At 42.8% G+C, this 21,189-nt stretch overlaps 1 protein-coding gene across 1 annotated transcript in view; it reads right to left on the reverse strand.

The window, feature by feature from the left end:
* Nucleotides 1-19,889, reverse strand: part of LOC307241304 (pleckstrin homology domain-containing family G member 4B-like) — a 37,931-nt gene extending 18,042 nt beyond the window's left edge. Inside the window, exons 1-9 of the mRNA XM_080015342.1 lie at nt 19,830-19,889; nt 5,360-5,557; nt 4,371-5,069; nt 3,530-3,791; nt 2,720-2,890; nt 2,417-2,611; nt 1,981-2,101; nt 1,704-1,797; nt 1,049-1,135 (exon numbers count right to left, since the gene is read on the reverse strand). Of these exons, the coding sequence (XP_079871468.1) occupies nt 1,049-1,135; nt 1,704-1,797; nt 1,981-2,101; nt 2,417-2,611; nt 2,720-2,890; nt 3,530-3,791; nt 4,371-5,069; nt 5,360-5,557; nt 19,830-19,832 (1,830 nt within the window). The 5' untranslated portion in view covers nt 19,833-19,889. The remainder of the gene's footprint in view (nt 1-1,048; nt 1,136-1,703; nt 1,798-1,980; nt 2,102-2,416; nt 2,612-2,719; nt 2,891-3,529; nt 3,792-4,370; nt 5,070-5,359; nt 5,558-19,829) is intronic.
* Nucleotides 19,890-21,189: the final 1,300 nt, after the last annotated feature.

Raw genomic sequence — 21,189 nt, forward strand, 5'->3', positions numbered from 1 at the left:
CATCACCTCACTGGGCCCGATCATCCGCTCACATGGCTTTTCATCGACTCTCTTATCTCTTGTTCCTACCAATGCTACAAGGAATCTTGGTGTCATTATTGATGACCAACTGACATTCTCAGACCATGTTGCCGCCGTCTCCCGGTCCTGCCGCTTTGCACTACTCAACATCCGAAAAGTCAGGCCGTACCTGACCCAATATGCCACTCAACTGCTGGTACAAACCCTGGTGATGTCCCGTCTCGACTACTGCAACGCCCTCTTAACAGGCTTGCCGGCCTGTGCGGTGAAGCCACTACAGATGATACAGAATGCGGCGGCGCGACTGGTGTTCAACCAGCCAAAGAGGGCACATGTCACTCCGCTGCTCATCGAGCTCCACTGGTTACCTGTAGCCGCCCGCATCAAGTTCAAGTCTCTTATGCTGGCCTACAGAGTGATTGCTGGGAATGCTCCCGCCTACTTAAATGATCTTGTAAGAGCACATGTTGCCCCCCGGATGCTGCGCTCCTCAAATGAGCGTCGCCTGGCTCTGCCGGCCATACAGCCACGGCAATCCAGGCTATTCTCATTTGTAGTTCCACGTTGGTGGAACGAGCTGCCAAAAATGACCAGAGCGGGGGCCTCCCTCTCTGTCTTTAAGAAGCACTTGAAGACCCAGCTCTTCAGTGAGTACCCCTGTCCTAACCTACAATTACTTAGCACTATCTAGCAGTATTTATTGTTACACTAATGTTGTTGTTACACTAATCTCTGTCGCAATGTAGCTTGAATGTTATTCTCCCTTGTAAGTCGCTTTGGATAAAAGCTTCTGCTAAATGACTAAATGTAAATGTAAATGTAAAAAGAAGCAGTCCCATCGAGATAAGTAATCTCTTTAAAGGAGGCCCCACAAGCTTTCAAACACACACCAAAGTCACAGGCAACACCTCGTGGAAAGTTAAACCCAACCTTTCACACACGTTTTAAATTCTCATAATGAAATCAAAATATTGTCAATAAATGAATCATTAATATGTAACAGTAGCCTCTGATTTGTTTTTGAGACCTGTATGCCAGGATATCTGTCACGTCCAGAGCTGGTCACCTTGTCGGCCAGCAGCACGACGCTGTGTGGCGAATGGACGGTACATTCCTGCAACACAGTCACGGTTTGACACAGATTATTCATCTCTAATAAATAGTACTTTGTTTTAAATTTCATGGCAATAGAGTAGATATCAAAGCAAGAGAAAAAACTCTGATGACACTTGAGGTTCCCAAATTGGGATTGCGCGAAAAGAAGAACCCGAGCCTGAGATAACATGTGAAACAGGTCATGCAGTCATTTAATGATTCAATATATTTTTATGATTTTATGTGTGTTGTACAGTTCAACACTATGGTGAGTTAGTAGGGATGGATTTAAAGCACATGAGACACAAACAACTGAATGTAAAACTACATTGGTCTTTCAGTGATGTCAAGGTCATGCATCTAAGAGCAATTTTGTAGTAAAACAATAAAACAGTTAAATAAGCTAATAAAAAAATCAAGGTGGCTCGTCACTATAAAAACATTCATTTACATTGCATCTTGCTCTTCAACTCATTGTCCTTGGAGATAACTGCACCACTCTGCGATGGGGTCAACAGGGCATAGCCGATCGATGATTCAATCCGGCTTCATGCATGCTGATGTGCGAATCCTAATGTCCTCCTTACCTGAAGGCTCACCAAGGCCTTGAAGAACTGTGGGGGAGGGGGGGCCCTCCTCGCATCAACTGCAATGGTCATCCCCAGCTCTCTGACTTCTCGCCTAGATACAACAATAATAATTGTTGCACACCATAACCATCATATTTTGCTGTCAATGCATTGACCTCTATTCATTTGTTTGGTTGTTCGCGAAATTACGTGACATTTCTTTAAGAGATAGGAACTGAAGCAAAAAAAGTCCATAAAACCACATTTAATGCTCACAAATGATGTTCCTATGTACCTGATGACAGAGTGGAAATAGAGCAGCATCTGGTAAAGCTCCTTGCTGGTTACGTCTGGTCTCCATCCATGGTGGTCTCCATAGACCTCCACGACCGCCCGGCCTCCTCTGTCTCTGCCTCCTGAACCAGTGAGAGAGGGAGATACTTAACATGATTTGTTTTCATTTTAACACATCATTTTGTCTACGAGGATATCGATTGACCAAAATCCTATCATTCTTTTACTCTACAGCAACTTGCTTTTCCTTTGGCCCTCTTGAAAGAGGGTCAAAGGTTTTGTGTCCTGTAACAATGGACAAACCACTGCTCGTGTTCCTGTTCATTAACAAAATGTGTTATAGGAGGTATCCAATACATTAATATGACATTTGACCTGTTTTAAAAAATCTTAATTGCCGCCCTTATTCCATGATTAAACCAAATGTGATTTCATACCTGTGAGACATGCCACTCCTTGGAAGAGCGGGTGAACTGCTGGATCTGGTGGTCCCAGTGGGAGGTGATCGGGTCTGGATCGAGCAGGGCCGGGCTGGGGGGTCCTCTGGGTCTCTAATGCTGGAGATGGCATTGTCTGTGTTGTGTTCTGAGGTTGAGGTCCAATTGAACCCGGTATGGAAGCTTTAGCGGGTTCTAAAGAAACAGTTTAGATTTTGAAAATGGATGAAGCCTTAATTTGCTAAATCTTATATTTGCTAAAGTATAGACTCGACCAACATGGAGCACCATAATTACGCTTACCTGCATTTACCATCCTTCTGTTGATCTTGGGTGAAACCAGCCCAAAGGCTGTTGCATTTTTGCATTTCATCACGTGAAGCCTGGGGACCATTTCGGCACAGGAATCGGTGCCGTCTCTTCTCCTGACATTCTGACCCTGGACAATAACCACCTCGCACTTTGCAGAGGTGTCTACCACCGCAGTTGACAGGGAGGAACATCTTCCTTCTTGTTCAATGGTTTCCTGTTTGCTATGTGGTAAACTGTGAGACTTAGAGAGATGTAGCTCTGTCAGTGTAGCATCAGCTCTGGTTTGGAACACGGCAGCAGGTTGACTGATATCAGCTTTCATTGCTGGTACTTTACTGGAACTGCTGGGTAATCCATTGGGCTTGGCGGGGTTTTTGTCCACCCATTTAAGATCATTTGTGCCCATGGGCACAAAAGTGTTTACATACGGGCCTACTCTTTCATCCGTCCCATTGGGACTGTGTAAAATACCAACGGATTTAGCAGACTGTGAACCCTCAGGGCCCATAAATGGCACAGTGTTCCTCTCACCAAAGTCTTGAACAGGAGAGTAATTTGGCTGTTCTTGCTGTCGGTCACATGTTAAAGCAGATGTATCCCTGTATTCCACACAAGCGGAGGTGTTTGTAACTCCTGGGTTCCACCAGGAAGCAGTATTCATTTCTCCAGACTCTTTACATATTGCTCCGCAGACAGGAGGACTCGGCAGGTTTTTCATTCCAGGATCAAAGCACCTTCCCCGGTCGCTTAACCACGGATCCCCCGTCCCGGCCTGTTGAAGTCCCCCCCATCCCCCCTCACACTGCGAGCTGTCCTCCTCCAGCATGGCCAAAGTAGCCCCTCTCTCTTTGTTCCTCCCCAAAGGGTTTGATCCGACCAAAAGGGCGACAGGGTTTTGAATGGCAGCCTGGTAGGAGTCTCGATATCGACACCTCAGCTCCTGAGCCCTGGACACCTTGCCACCTTGTCTCCTCCTCATGCAGGGTGTGCAGGGTTCTTCTGAGAACCGGACACAGCGAGAGGGTTCCTTCTGGCAGGAGGAGTCAGGGTGTGGGTGGAGAGGCTGGGAATGGTGAGCGGATGAAGTTGAGGTTTGAATGTTAGGCGTAAATAATAAACCGGTCCCTGATCTGGGGTCATGGTGTGTTTGTGTTTTTTGTGGCGAGTGTGTATGAGACTGGTGTATTTGTGTGTGTGCGTGCGGGTGCACGTGTGTCTCAGTTTGTGCCTGTGTTTGTCTGTGCTGTGGCATTGGGGCTTGCGTGTGCGCGCTCAGCTCCATTTGTACTTGTGATTCTCGTGTTTCTTCTTTCGTATTCCTAAGTGCTCGAGCGTCTCCAAAAAGCATAGCTGCCTGCAGTATGTCAATATATTCCCCCTCTGCCACTCTAGTGCTGCTCACCTGGCCTTCTGGTCTGCGTGAACTTTTGCCTCGTGCACTTGTGTCGGTGTGTTTCTCTTGCGCCAAATCTATGATTGTAAACCCAGCTTTACTTTTATCTCTACTTGAGGATTTATCATTCTCTTTAACAGTGGTAAATCTACCTGAAGTTGTAGCTGTATATGGACTGATGTCAGTGCCACGGCTGTCCCAGGTATTGGACGACACCGAGCCAATGGGCTTAGAATCTGTCTCTCTTACTTTTACAACCCTGGTGGTGGCAGGAGTAGTATCCACCAGACGGAGTGACACAGCGATGCCGTGCTTGGCGGGACGTATCCTGGTCTCCACGGAGAAGGCCGTCGGTTGTGGCATGAGATCAGACTCAGACTTCTGAATGTTTCCAGGAGATTGTCTTGTTGGAGATTCCTTCGTAGGACAGAGAGAAAGTGAAGGATTTGCTGGAAACTTCCTGGCAGCAGCAGAAGAAGCACGCGGGGGAGGAGGCGGAGTAGGAAGAGGTGGCGGCAAAGGCAGAGACGGCTGAGGAGCAGAGGCCATACTACTTCCGGCACATCGGGAACCATCCATAAACTCGGGCACGGCCACCCGTTTCCACGGCAACCTCACCACACCCTGCTCGTTGGCAAGCAGGCACTGACTGAGAGGGGTTCCATGGCGACCCCGGTTGAACTCCTCCAGCCAATCATAGCTGAACAGGCAGGGATAGCAAGTCTCAGGAACGGGGGTCTCCTCGACTACTCCCACCAAAATCTCCTCCTCCACCAGGAGGCTGCAGAGCACGATGCGAGCTGATTGGTCACAGAATGGTGCCACCTGGAGGTAGAAGTCCCCAGGCTCAAGCAGCAGAGGGCTGATGGGGGCGAGGTGGATGACTACTTGGTCACACAAACACAGAGGCCAGCCCTCACAGAGGAATATGACATCAGAAAATTGGGCCTAAAGTAGAAAAGGATAGGATGCCATTATAACTATGTTCATGTACAGATACATATATTTTGTTTGTTTGTTTGCCTACTTTCTATCACTAAGTATATTGTACCTTATCTTGAACTGAAATAAGATTTTTAGGCCAAAACCACAAACATATCCCAGCATTCGTTCACACCGCTATAATCTAGGGAAACACAGACTAAGTCCATGCTTCCTGAATTACAAAACAGAAGGTTCTCCCAGTACTCAGAATCACTAAATACCACTGCCTTTCACCGTACGAGACTGTAACTTACACATGCAGCCTGCTGCACGCTCTCTAAGATGTGCTTCGCTGGGACCAGGAAGTCGAGCAGACAGCGGAGGGCGTCTCCATGGTAACGACCCTCGATGGTTTGGAAGAGCTGGCTGAGAACCGTGGGGGCAGTGGCCTCGAAGGGCGGATAGAGGTCGGAAAGCAGGTTCTGGATCGAGCTCTCCAGAGAGTCAGGCTTCTGAAACGGAAGAAGAGTATAGAGCATCTTAAATACGGGTTAACCCACATTGAGTACAGCGAGGTGGCTTCACACTAAACATGCTAGAAAAATTGTATTTTCCCAAACGGTGGTTTCAAGTTCTCTATCACGGTCCTGTTATTATGACTGGTTCAGAGTACATTTATAACTATACACTTGAATTGTTAAAGGGTAGAAACCCAAACAAGTTAGTTTAATTTGGTCCATACGAAAGCACATTTGTTTTAATGTAGAGAGAATGACAAAATGTAATTGAGCAAAAATTAATCAATTACTTACTTACTTACTAATCACTTGCTTTTACAAATGAAATGATAAAACATTATATAGAGTCACTACCCCCATCTGACCCCATCTAACCATTTTCTAATAACCCATCTCCACCCAACACATTGTGTTCAGGCCTGAAGTTGTTGTGTTTCGCACATAATGTACAGTATGCACTACTTGTCATTTAGGTCAATTAGAGCACGTGAAAGCAGAAGTTTGTGATTTTTGCTTTTGTTACCAATTGTTCTCTCTTGTGGCCTTGGGCCCTTGCTGCTCGCCATCTTTGTGGCTTCTGCAGCAGGAGGTCCATGTCCCACATGAAACACTGGTTTGAAACCTAACATTAAGATGACCTGGATAAGGATAAATAATGCTTTGGACGAGCATAGGCCTACAGTCATAAAGGAGGAATAAGGATCAGGCCAGAGGCTGTGGAAAACCAACATTTTTCTGCTCGACACACTTCCTCAAGTCAACCTTCACAAATCCCTCTATCAATAAGGCAGAAGTGCGAAATTTGTAATATTGTCTGTATTTTCAGGTTTTGGAAAATGGTGAGAAACCGACTCATAATAATCCTAACACTTATTTTTGCTACTTAATATACTTAATTTTGCTGTATTTCCTATTTGTTAATTCCACATTAAAGCGATGCCACTTCCGCCTTTCCAAATGATTAACAAATATAAAACATGGCAAAATTAAGTACCTTATCTAATATCAGAAATGGCATTTTTGGACAATCTGCTTCAGAATATACTCTTATTTAAACCCACTTTTAGAGCTTTCACATATTACACTGAACAAGAAAAAAAATCTTTTCAGCGATCAGAAGGTTTTAAATTAAGGTTTTAACATGTTATTTTATTTGAACTTTGTAACAATCAATTGTAATATAATTATCTAGATTAAGATGGTTTAAGACAAGATACATTTTTAATATTCAGCATTGTCAACCTTAGTCCCTGACCCCTGGGAATGGTTGATATGCTCCCCTATAATTCGGAAAATGATTAGGGGTATTGGAAAATGTGTCTCCTGACAAGTACAAAGACTCAAACTCAATTTGACACCCGTATGGTCCTTTATTCACAACTGGAAATTCTCACAAATACAAACGTCTGCCAATTGGACAACCACGGTCAATAGCAGCTTAGATTTTACCCAGCTAAGGTAGCGTAGTATTGAGGCAAACGCAGCACAGCTTCCAGGAAGACACTTCACCTTGCGACTCGCTGTATCGCTGTAATTCACGCTCAACAACAACTGGTCGCTCTGGAGGAATACGTCAATACCAACACAGACAAACACCCAACGTATGCCCAGTTCTCTCGGCAGCAAAAACATCCAATAAACAGAGGGTGTAGTGGGCGTGCTAAAGGCTCGCCCTCCTCGGTTTATGGTTTCACATTCTCTTTGACCTGAACCCTTTTGGCCCACCATCCACTTTTAGGCCCTGCTTTATTTAGCCGAGCACGGGGCCGCGCCAGTGAAGGTTAACGTATATATACGTGGTTTGGAGGTATATGGCACCGGGGGATGGGGGACATGTGCATGTACAGTGGTAGCATGAATGCGGCTGCCTTGGGTCAGCTATGCCTTCAATTTGGGTCAGTCAAGATTCAGTGTTTACAGGAATGTAATGGTGTCAGTCGAACTGCAAGACCTAACGTAGAAACATTGAAGCGTCTCTCTCAGCTATCAATCTTCCTATCATTTGCCATGTCAATCATTTTTTCTCAATTAATAATGATTTGTATAAAGTGATGGACTGAACAAAAAATTGGGAAAGAATCGGGTCATTTTGTGTCATCATCAGGCGCTCTGGATTTAAATCTCCATGTTTGCTGTCGTACGTTGTTGGGGATGATGGACCCCGCCACCAAGAGCGGAAACAGCATAAGAAGGAGCACATGCATAACACAAATACATTGAAGGGCAGTTTCAAAAATAAAGAAAGTAAGTCAAGTCAAATATGGGATTTATTTTATGAAATAATCTTACGGATTACCACTTTAAAGTAGTTACTTCACCGCAACACATGCATTTTTCTGATATGATCAAAAAGACAGTTCAGATGTTTCCTTCTTGGGATATTTCAGACAAATCGACACCAACAGCATTTGTAGACGCGTGTACACCTCAAAGTAGCACTTGCATTGTAGAGAAACCCTTCCATAAGAAAAAGACAGATAGAAATGGAGATGGAAAGAGTGCAATAGCAAGAGAAGGATGGAAATGGTTGTAATAAATGATGTCCCTCTGCTAACATTGGCTTGCTACCACAACTCCATCTAAGCCTTTCTGTTTTACAGCTACGTCTCTGCACTTGTCAAAAGACAGAATCCAGTCACTCTGCTCTTTGGAGAAGCCTCAGGGGCAAATTCACAAAGAATGGATTGCGGCCACTAATAGCACCATTAATTGCGCGTCATTGTGCCGGTCTGCGCCGTCTTAGCGTCCAATTCACAAAAGATATTGCGGAAAAGAAATGCCAGCGCAAACACGGCCATAAGGTTTTGCACCTTGTGTACAATTTGCCCTTTGCATCTGATCACAATTATCCATGTGGCAAAGTAAATAATCCATGCATCCGTGTGTCAGTGTTTTTTTTTTTATTGTTTTGTTCAATTAGGAAAAGGAGAACTATATATAAATGATACATTATAAAAACACACTTTTTAATTGTTTCATTTGGAAAAACGGGAAACAGGCACCTACAGCGGAGCGTAATCCTTTTCTGCTCTACGACTGTTTTACAAATTATCAGTCTTAAATAAATGTAAAACTAACTGTCAGACAGTGGTTACTTTCATTTAAAATGTTTAATGAAAATGTTAAATTGTAAGGAAATCCTTGAGGGTGGGGCTGCACTGGGGATCCCGGGGCAAGGCATGCTCCGGGATGGGACGGAGGTCTGTCGCAGGGTTAGTCCCATATCTTCGCACCCCATTCACACCTACAGGTCATTTTAGGGGTCTCCAATCTGCCTAATCTAGGAAACCAGAGCTCCTGGGAGGTTATGGGTTACGATAGCAAGAGAGCGGTGCTCTTTATCCTCTGCCTCAAGAAGACATATTTGCTTCTGTTTGCTTTACATGATCATCTTGACAGTTTAAACTCAGTTTGACTCAGAACCTTGCGGGCAAATGCTCAAGCCCATAGCAACACTGTGGCGACGAAGAGGAGGAGGACAAGGAAGATTGAAGTGATGGTACCAGCAGCGGTGGTGGTAGTGGATGATGAAGAAGACAATAATGATGGCGGTGATGGGAGTTGTGATGATGACTATACTAGACTAGCAACAGAGTTTGAGACAGACATTGAGGAAAAAAAGTTTGCTGCTGCTCTTACTGTACAGTATAAGCATTCAAACCCCGAAAACACACTCTAAGCATCTTGAATCCCAGCTGATGAATTTGAGGTGATACGCTGGGAACGTCTTTTTTTTTCTTTTTTTCAGTTTTTCTGACACACACATAGAGAACTATGCAAAGCAGCTTGTGTTACGTCTTCAGTTGTCTGTGTGGGGGGCTTAAGGTCGGACAACCAACTTTTCAACCACCAATAATTACAAGAATTACAATGACTGTGATCTCAATGAGTACGATAAATCGCATTTGTGCGGTGGATCCATCCATCATAGTTGTTTATATGCGTTGCTGTATGAATATTAAATCGAAAACTTGTCCAAATACAAGCACTTTGTGTGATATTATAAAGAAAATCCACAAATCGCACTTTCAGGTTCACACATGTCTTATCGTTAAAATGCGTAAAGTGCGTGAAAATCTCAGCAATGTTATCGACAAGAAAAAACAAAACTTGTTCTCTTGTGTAACTTGTGCCTCGGAACAAATCTTAGCACTCAATCATAATATGTAAATGTTCAAATTGCTTGGCAGTCATTTCCAAGGTAGCACTAGAATAAATCCACTTCTCTGAAGCAACTTTTGTGGTGACCTCTAACACCTTAAAGCAACAATACTTTCTACCCACAATGTAAGGGTCACATCTAAATGAGTATGCAGTCTTCTGTGCTGCAGAAAAGCACTGTACTCAGCAAACACACAGTATGAGTCAGCGTTGGTGCACAAAGCTGGGAGTGTATGTTACATACACACTAGTAGTTACTGTGCATCACTGTATGCATGCTATGATGCTTTTGTGTGTGTGTGTGTGTGTGTGTGTGTGTGTGTGTGTGTGTGTGTGTGTGTGGGCGTGTGTGTGTGCGTGTGTTTGTATCAGTGTATCTGTGTGTATCGGTGCATCCTCAGTATTCCGTGCATTTAATAGTTGTGTGAGTCTGTCCCTCTGCCCAGAAAAACCTGGCCAGCGCTATTCTGTTTCCCTGGATTCACATGGCTCTATATAAACACACAGAGCTCTCTCACTCAGCCCCTGAAATAAATGACTGCACTCACATTGCAGCGGGTAGGATGTCCCTGTTAAAACGTCTCTGTCCACGACACTGAACAGAGACCAGCAGCGCGAGAAACCAGAAATAGATGTCGCACATTCCAGATCTCAATCGAGTTCCTGCAAGGAAGTTGATTCAGACCGAAAGAATCCTGGAAATGAAAGCAATCATCAGGAGAAGAAGAAGAAGAAGGAGAAGGAGAAAAATAAACCGTAGCAATAAAAATCACACTTGCATAAATTGCCTTTAAGCAAAACCCGAAATTATTGCTTGGTCGAGTGGAATTGGCATTTACACCTTTGGATGAGCGGTGAGACAGTGTCAAGACTTTTTTTTTTTTTTTTTTTTTTGAAAAATGTAAACAATGAATGACTTAATGAACCTGTTTCCATGATCACAAACATGTATAAATAGATGTTTAATTAATTCAGTCGTTTGTGGAGTCCTTCCAGTTGGTAATGGTGATAACTCTTCGTGATGAGCTCAATACGTTGATAAAGTTCAGATGAAAAACTATTTTACAAGTATAAATAGTAAATGGGTGTCAGTGTGTACTAAATGTCTTATCACAACTACAGTAGGTGGATGCACAGTTGGATTTTCCTGTGAATCAGCAGATTTCTCCTCCGTACACTAATAAGTAGCAGAACTGCTGAAGGAATCGTCAGTGAATGTTTGTCATTCTTGTAACTGTTAATTGCCACTTTCCTTTCAAAACATCTAACTCATCTAGGTGTAAGTGTGCCCTGCCCGGCTTGGTGAGCAGGAGTTGAAACCTTCCTTTGAGCCTTGTCCACGTGGTGTGTTGCTCCGTGAGTCTTACACTAAAACTACATCTGGTCATATCCACGCTGCAGCAGGGAAACATGGAAGCTCTACAGCACCAGAGAACATTTTCACCTGAAGTGTTACTTTATTGAGTATGACTCACCACATAATACTTTTACAGTTTTTTTATTTCAAATTTTTTCTCTATTTTCAATTTTAATGACACTTACAAAGTAAGTATTTTCATATTATAGGCTATAATACATAGCATACTTGACGGAATCACAGGAACATTTGAAAAAATAAATTCCAGATCTAATCAAAGCAAAGCATTTCTACATCTATTATGCTAAATCACATAATGTAATGTAAATGGTATGCGACAGTTTGGTTGACTGTGTTATAATAAAAATATTTATACCAGTTTAGTGGTATTAGGTATGTATTACAGTTTTCAGGGTTCTGTGAAATGTAGCACAGTTAAAATTTTCCAAGTTTCCAATGAACTCCAAATGTGAACGAGCACCCAGAGACGACGCGTGCACTTATATAACATCGGTTCATGATGTCACAAAGTGCCCCGCTCCACAAACTAATCAAAGTTTGCCAATGTTGTCCAACTTCCAGTAAATTTGCAATGGTTTTTCACTCGATCGTGCTGCAAATGTAGATCAATGTGGATAAAACTTGCACTACAAGATGTCTCAAACGCCCCGTTTCCAACGAGAGCTCAACCATGTCCGTGGGTTCAGTGATTGTTGTGTTCCAGAAAAATCCCCAAAAGATTAAGAATAATACAAATCTGAGCAATAACAATAGGGTAATAATAATAATAATAATAATAATAATATTAATAATAATAATAATAATAATCATAATAAATATTGCTGCAGGCAGTAATACACAGGGTCCAGTTTAGTCATTTTAGGTATGTTTTACAGGTTTTGTTCTGTAATCTGAGGTTACCGAATCCGCACATTTTGATTATATGCAGGGGGAGGAAGATGCGCAGAACAGAAGGTATTGGAGGAAGATGATCCGCCGTGGCGACCCCTAATGGGAGCAGCCGAAAGAAAAAGAGAAAGAACAAGAAGTTTGGAGTGGATCGAGGGACTCACTCCGATTGTGTCACACCAGACGTCACTGAAAATTGCGGATTCTTTCTTTAATTGCTCTCCTTTTGCGGGGATGGGGGGCGCGCCAGGCTCAGGTTGGGAGGAGGGCAAGTTCGAGTTCAAATTGGCGTTTGAGGAAGACCGGCCACGTCAGCTCCGGGGGCCTCATCCCCACTGTGCACTTCCGGCCGGGAAGAGCGGAGGAAGCCCTGGCGCTCCTGCTGTACGATTGGCTGTTCGTGTCACATGGTAATTTCTCTGCTCTGTACAATTGGCTGTTGGCTGGAGGGGAATGACTTCCGAGAGACCAAGCTTGGACTTGGAATATAACATTGGATGATGATGACACAAAGCAGCCCGCTCCTGAAACTAAGGAAATTACGACAGTTTTTCACTAATATCTGCTTTAAATGTACATAGATATTGATCAAACGACAAGACGTCTGAAATATCCATTTTCTAATAAGACCTCATCAGTCAGATAGGCCATCAGATAGTGACAACAAAAGCAAAATGCATTTACCAAGTAGAATAATACAATTATCAAAATAATTAAATCAATTAATAACAGAGTAAGAATAAGTGTTCCTCAGCAAATTATTTTCTTATTTAAATGGGGTCTTGTGTATCATGACAGCCACTAATACCTACAATATTTCCAAATGGGTTACAGCCAATGTCCCCCATATACAAGGAGTGAAAAAAGTAACTAAATAAGTAATTATTTGAATATTTTTCGACTACTGTAACTATAACTAATTATCTGCTCTTCCTGGAGGCATTTTCCTCATCACTACCTCTGCTTGTACCCGTACTCAGTAAGGACTTTTAGTATTGCTTTCACCTGCAAAAAATTGAAAATGTTTCAGCAGCACCATGTCCCGTGGCCACACCAGGGAATACCATGAGTGACGGAGTTGAGGAGTCATTGTGGAGGGTAATTCAATTTCACCGTAAGTAGATTAGAGACGATGCGGAGCAGTCGCTGGTGCATTGTCATGGTGAGTTATGTTTGTGATAACGGACTCTCTGCAATGACCCTGCATTGTTCAACACATGCCTGGAGGATTCTAAAGCAGTGACAGAGCGCCTTATCACCGCAAAACGAATAGTAAAGCTTTTGGGCAGTGCCTGACATTTAAAATCGGTCCACAGCCGTCTTTCAAGCAATAAAGGAAACATTATAAGAAGCAAAGGGCTGACATATTTCATATGTATTCTTGTTTTAATAAAATCTTAAACAGTCTCAAATGGACATTTTATTATTATTATTATTATTATTATTATTATTAGTAGTAGTAGTAGTAGTAGTAGTAGTAGTAGTAGTAGGAGGAGGGGTCCAGTCCGTATTGTTATTGTTCGGCAGCCCTAACCCTGTTATTGTTCGGGCAAAGATTTTCGGAATTTTCTAAAACTAAAGTTTAAAACTATCTGGAACTCCAACTTCGGCATTACACATGAACACGGTCTACGTCTTGTTTGAACCGCACTGTCACAAACACCCCGTGATTTAAGTTTCATCCAAATCGATCCACATACGGAGCAGATATTAGCGATAAACTGACCAAATTTAGGCGGATATTACAGAGACGAGCACATGCATCTGATGCCGAAATATGTCTAACCCAGCTAATACTATATGGAACACATCCTTCGGCAGAATCTACGAACACGGTTGAGGTGTCGTTTAAACCCGTATGTCACAAATATCTTGTGGTTTAAATTTCATCCAAATCGATCACCATACGGAGCAGATATTAATGAAAAACCAAACAACTTTGACCCAAAATATTCAGTTGGTCTTGGTTAACTGACATGTCACACGTCTGGTTCTAAAATGAACGAGATGAGATTTACAGTAAGAAGCTTTATGACGTCATCATATTATTTACTATAAATGTACAGATTACGATTGAGAATGTCCAGCTGGACTATGTCAAGTGTGCGGTGTAGACTGTCACGCTGTAGTGGTTCGACGTTACCAACTATCGGTTTACGTGTGTATTTCAAGAGTCAATAGGTTTATTTGTCTCATACATACACATACGGTCAGACATATTTGCAGTGAAATGTCATGACACCCGGTGATTATGCACAATAAGGTCTAAAAATACTAAAATGTGCGTAATCGTCACGAGGTACCTTCTTATCTAGTAGATGCCAGTAGATGTGTTCGTGCAATGGTCATTACCCACAGAAATACCAGAACGTATTTCGTATTTCATGGAAACGTAACTTACTGAAAATGTAATCCAAGAAAACAGTCAACAAATAAATGACTTGCCCGAGCTGGCACCAAACAGCCATCCGTCACTCAGAGTGCAGCTCTATTACCACAGACAACACGGTGAGTTCTAACAATGAGAAGTTCAGGTTTACAGTCAAACATGGACGGTTGTTTTAAAGACAGATGGTTGCACTGTGTAGACTGCATAATGGTTGTTTCGCAAGACGAGCAACCAGGAGACGACAGACGGGGGGAGCCCGTGCTGCGTTCAAGTAAAGTTGGAAAATCGTGTTTCAGAGAACCTGGGAATCTGCAAAACGCACCCAACATGACTAAATTTACCCTGTGTATTGCTGCCTGCAGCTGTATTTATTATTAATATTATTATTATTATTACTAGTAGTAGTAGTGTTATTATTAGCACCAAAGGGGCTCACATATTTTTGTAATATGTATTTGTAACACTATGTAGTACTAATAACAATAACCTCCAATTTTCACTGTATTATTAGCTATTGCAAAGACTCCATTATACCATTTTAGTTCAATTACATTTTTTTTTCATTTAAAATGACTGACCTCCTTGGACTTCACCTCTTGCATTAATTCAGTACCTTCACTAAAGGGTACAGCCATAGTGACTATCGTGTTTTGTTGTTTTAATTGATGTTTATATGTTTTTTATATAACATAGGGCCCTCTCCAAAAAGAGATGAACCTTAACGTGGCTACCCTGGTTAGATAAATAAAAAGCTTAAATAAAAAAAGTAATGGTTAAATATTCCATAGTGACAAAATATTCCATTTAATCATCATGAAATAACTCGCTGTCCACTACTTCTAGCTCCAACACTGCTGCCTGGGCATGGGGCCATGCCAGATAGTGGATAGATAGTACAGGTGTCGAATACACGCACACGCACACACACACACACACACACACACACACACACACACACACACACACACACACACACACACACACACACACACACACACACATACACACATATACACACACACACACACACACACACACACACACGGGAAGCCTCGTGTACATGAAACAGCCAGACAGTATATATTTAGTTGCAATGCGGGGATCAGCCAAACCTGACGCCCGGGGCAGGAAAACACTCATCATGATCCGCTTGATCCGCTGGCAGTTTGAAGTCAGCAGAAAAGCAGCTCTGTGTTTATGTCACTTCAAAACCCAAAAGGTAGTTATGAGGGAGGAAAGCACTTAGAGAGGTTGGTTTGTTTTCCTCGTAACACGTCACTACCGTTGGTCTGTTTGTCTGAACCGTATGCATGAGAGTGTGTTATTAAATCAAAGTGTGGATTTGCTTTCACTGGCTCACTCGTCTCATCTGTAATTAGCCCTCAGCCGCGGCTCACGTAACTCACACCGGCGGGTTTTCCTGACAAACAGGCTGAAATCATCACCTGGATACGGTGAAAACGCAACACGTGCTACTCCTTTCAATCCAATTAATCCAGATAGATAATTTTAGATCATTTAATATGAAGCAGGCCAAAATTGCATCTTCTTTTTCTTTTGGCTGCTCCCGTTAGGCCAAAATTGCATACCTTCTCATAAATGTGACTTATATAAAGTGAGTTTTTCTCCCACATTACATCATTACAGTTTTAAATGTTTCATTAAATGAGTGACAATTTATAGAATATAAACAAGAGAGGAAATGAAAGCAACTCAGAGCCAACTGTGACAACTGGATTGATGAAAACAGGCACTTTATTGTTTAGAAACTGGCCTTTTTCTATACAGTAAAGAATCATTATTTCATAAACCTCTTTCTTGCTGTCTTTCACCCTCAGGGTAGTTGTAGGGACCAATCTGTAAAATAATTGATTTGGTCGTGTTGTGATATGAACTTTATCTATCGATCATTACTGTTGTACAGTGGAAACAACTTATGTAATGATCACGGTTACAGTAAAGAAGAAGAAGCGAAAGATGTCGATTGAATTAAAGCATGAAATCATAAAAAAACATGAGCGAGGTGTGCGTGTGATGGAATTGGCGATTTTTTTTAAGTTAAGTGAAAGTGAAGTGAAAAAATAAAAATAAATTGTAGCAATTAAGCTCAGCAAAAAAGTCCAGCAACAAACGAAAGCAACCGAAAAAGTACGAAACGAACTCCTCCAACCTCCTCCGCCTATCTCCTCCACCCTCCACCTCCGCCAGCATCTTCCGTTAGTCCAAGTCGTCTGATCTCCAAGGTAAATACACTTTATAAAACCAGTTTATTTCTTTACATCCTCTTTTATTGTGTTTTATTACGTTTTTATAAAATATTTCTTATCTATAAATACATTTTTCTTATTAAAAAAATTGGGGTCGTTTTTGGGCGGCTGGAAAGGATTAATGACATTTCAATGAATTTCAATGGGGAAAATTGATTTGCTATACGAGCAGATTGAATTACAAGCTCTGTCATGGAACGAATACCACTCGTAAGTCAAAGTACCACTGTAATTTGCTTATAGTAATCAAGTAGTCCGCTTACGGTGTTCGTTTTGGAATGATGGAAATAATTTAAAAACTATGATAATTCTATTTTATTTTTATTTTACTCCCATGATACTTTGCCTCGTGGTAACCCATCTGCAGTGGCGGCGCAACACCACAGTTTTATTACAATAAATATTATTATCATTTCATTGTCATTAAACACTTTAAATCCTGTCCGACAGTTATTTTCAGTTTAAAATTTATTGAAGACTGATAATTCTTAAAACAGGCAGGTGTAGAGCAGTGGTGTAAATGCGTAATGGAGAGGGAGTGCTCTCTGCCCCACGTCCCTGTTTCCCGTTTCTCCAAAAAAAACACACAAATAAAAACAGTGTGTTTGTATTTTAGATGTATTTATTTCACTCCATTTCCGAATTGAAGGAAACAAAAAGCCCCGCGTCAGGGTCTGCAAGCTGTTGATACCATTAGATGGTAATCTGTATGAGAAATAAAGAAAAATAAAATAAATTCAGTTATAATAATCCTCCGCTTACTGTATAGTGATGAATTTGACCTGGACAGGCGGGATCACTGTAAGACGTTTCCACTGTGCTTTCATTGTTATTAGAGAGGAACAGCTCTGAATAGAAGGCTTTCCTTGGAAGCAGGTGAAGGAAACGGGGTGATTTGTATTTTAGCAAACAGATCCAGAGCCGACTGTCGTGTATTTCCATTCAAACGGCCGTCGCAGAACAGATCGTCCTTCTGCTACGAGAGAAAAGATCCTCTGTCTGACCAGATCGACACAGGAACAAACTCCCAAACATTGAGGTCATTCCAAAAACAGGAATAGTTGGGGTGTAAAGGTTAATGGATTCCGGTGTTAATGACACTGCAAATATGCAACGGGGTGGAATGATCACAGCGTTTTCCGGCAAATCAAACGTTCAGGAGCGTTGGGCGCGCTTTTTAAAAATTCTACCAACGCCCGATACGCTTGCATAACACTTTCCGAGTCCACGGCCAACAACCTCAGCATTATGCGCAGGAGAGAACACACCCTGAGCGGGGAAGGGAGGTGTGGAAATACGTTAGAAGGCTACACATTCATTCAGGGATTCAGGTGGAATACCTTAAAGAAAACGGTTTCTATGAAGATAGGGATGGAACTTTATAACCCAGACACGGCATCCGGTCGTGTTCTGGGGAATTGATGGTTCCCAGTCTCTCCTAATTCAACTCTTTTAATTTAATGTTGCCCGATGTCGCACAAAAAAGGTTCACCTTTTTATATAAAGCCTCATCTCTATGGTTTTATCCACTTCATTAAATGTTTATTTTGTTTTTTCCTCATCTCTCATTGTTTTTCTTACTTTATATTCTTTCCTTTACTTGAGTTTTGTTATACCACTGTTTTGGTTTCAAATTTTCTTCAATTGTGTATGCCTCCTGTCTGCTTGTAAAGCATTTTGTAACACTTTGTTTTTAAAAGTGCTATATAAATAACGATTTACTTACTTACTTACTTAAAGGGAAACTCAAGTCTTTATCCTTAACTGTATTTCCTCAACCATTGGGAGTCAACCCCAGTGAGTGCCGTTAGATTCCAATAAATTGATCCAGTACTGAGAGAACAGCTTCAGCCAACAACCATGCAATGGGGCAATCGCCAACTTTTCAGCGACTGTGATGCCCCATTGGCGTAAGTTAAAAAAATACCAGTCTTTCAATGTTGTGGAATGAGTCACTCAGCCTCATAGAAAATCCACTCATGAAACTACATTTATTTCCATGACGTTGTCACAACACACGGTCCATGTTTCTCACATAGCAGCACATGGGGACCCAGGCGGAAGAGACAGATACAGTGGCTGGTTTGTAAAATGGGTCAGAATGCCCAGTAACTTGAAACCCTCACCTTGAGCAAAAACATTCCAACGTTCTGCATCCACCATGAGGGGCGGCCGCTGTGTTGTACGTAGCGCACCGTCAGGGTACATACTAGTATAAAGGTCTGCTTGTCAAGACACAATAAATATTGGAGTATGCAGCACTATTTATACAAGGAAGGTGTTGTGGCTGTCAATTCTTTGATGGACGGGGCCCCAATAGGAAAATAGCAATTAAATGGACAATCAACCATCACATTAGATTTGTATAATTTATTGCTCATGGGTGTTGTTCTCAGTGTAAAGTCACAATCTGGGGCTGCGGTATTGAGGTTCAATTAGTTTGTGGCATCGACTGAATTGTTGAGATGCTGTTGAATTTTGGAAAAGATTGCAGCGTTACAGTAGATGACAGATCAGCCTCAGAGATTAAAGGATAGGTCCACTATTTTGAAGCCAGACCTTATTCACTTCTCCTCACCTCCTCTCCATTTGATCAGGTTTTTCAGGGTTTTATTGGCTCTTTCTAACTTGAGAAAATCACCTCTTTTGGCTGCATCGGCGCTAATGTGAGAGACTAGAAACAGGAAGTTGCCTCGCTTCCTACTGGCGACCTACTGTAGGCAACACTAAACCCTGGGTTGAAGGACCTTCAGCTGAATGACCTCCATATATCATACACAAAATGTTTTGTTGACAAAAAAGTATTAATTTCAATCTGCTATCAAAGTGAGAGTATTTGTTTCAATAGTGACATTGAAAATGTTGAAATGAAACCCAGTCTGAGGAGAGATGCCGCAGTTAAAATGACACCAAAACTGTACCAATTCAATTCAAAATGAATTCAATTCAGAACCAGGAACCTGACCCTGCACGGGTCACTCACCATCACTACGGCGGTGCTCAGTTCATCAGTTTAACGCTAAGGACGGAGGAGTCAGTACCAAACACCAGATCAATCCGCACAATGTAATTTAAATGTGACACCTTTGTGTTACATTTATGACATGTATGAGTTTCAGATGTGGAAGGATGGAGAAAAGAAGACAGAACACAGAGTAGAAACAATCCTACTTTGCACTTTACCATCTTTCTTTCTGCGTGTTGATGTTCCCTTCCATGGCAACGGAGATGATGTTTTGGGAGATAATCCAGTCGGAACTAACATGCGTGGAGGTTGGGGTTCCCCGCCGGACGTTGGCGTCCAGTCTGCTCCGACGCTCAATCACAGCGGAGTCAGGGAGGACGAGCCTGAGCCCTTGGCAGTGCCTCTCTGGTCGCTCTGCAGTTTCTCTTCCTCCTTCCCTCTCTTTCCCTCTCTACCTCTCCCTGTTTTGCTGTGTTCTCTCTCTCTCTCTCTCTCTCTCTCTCTCTCTCTCTCTCTCTCGCTCTCTCTGTCTCGCTCTCCCTCTCTGTTTGCTCTGCCTCTCGCAGCACCTCGAGTGTGTCGCCACAGAGAGGAACATCATGACCTAACATGAGGGGAGGTGAGAGAGAGAGCGAGAGAGAGGGGGAGAGAGGGGGGGCAGTGGGATGGGAGTAGGGACAGATTGGAAAAGATAGAGAGAGGAAGAGAGAGGGGGATAGGGAAAGAGAAAGGGGAGAGGGAGAGGGATAGGGAGAAGGGCAGGGAGTAGGGAGTGAGAGAAAGTGATGGAGGAGAGGGAAAAGGGGGGAGAGGGAATAGTGAGAAAGACAGAAAGTAGGGAGAGAAAGAGGGGGAGAGAGATGGAGGACTTGGCAAGAGGGAGAGGGAGAGGGGGTGGGGAGAGGAAGAGAGGGGGAGAAGGCGAGGGAGAGGCGACAGGGAGTAGGGGGAGCAAGGGTTAGGGAGAGAGAGAGAGGGACTAAGGGGAGAGAGAAATGGAGAGGGGGGAGAGAATGGGAGAAGGGAGGAATGGAGGCAGAGAGAGGAAGAGGGAATAGAGAGAAAGACATAGAGCAGAGAGAGAGATGAAGAGAGGGATAGAGGGATAGAGGGGGGGGTGGGGGGGTAGAAGGAGTGAGAGAGGGAAAGATAGGAAGAGAGCGAATGCCACAAAACAGAGAGGGAGAGAGAGGGGGGAGTGGAGGGGGGATAGAGAGAAAGACAGGAAGTAGGGAGAGAGTGGAAGGGAGAGAGGGGGACTAGGGAGAGAGAGAGAGAGAGAGAGAGAGAGAGAGAGACGGGCGTATTTACAGTTATTTACAGACTGTACAGTAGATAACTGTTCACTTTGCATGTATCTAATACACACACACACACACACACACACACACACACACACACACACACACACACACACACACACACACACACACACACACACACACACACACACACACACACACACACACCACAACCCTTGGGGACCTGGCAGGCTGTATTTGACCCTTTGCCAATGTGGAAGAGGATTGGATTTCAATGCGTCGCCAACCAAAGCAAAGCAAAACATCATGACAGCAA

This window comes from Zeus faber (assembly GCF_960531495.2).
Source record: "Zeus faber genome assembly, chromosome: 15".
NCBI classification, from domain to species: Eukaryota; Metazoa; Chordata; class Actinopteri; order Zeiformes; family Zeidae; genus Zeus; species Zeus faber.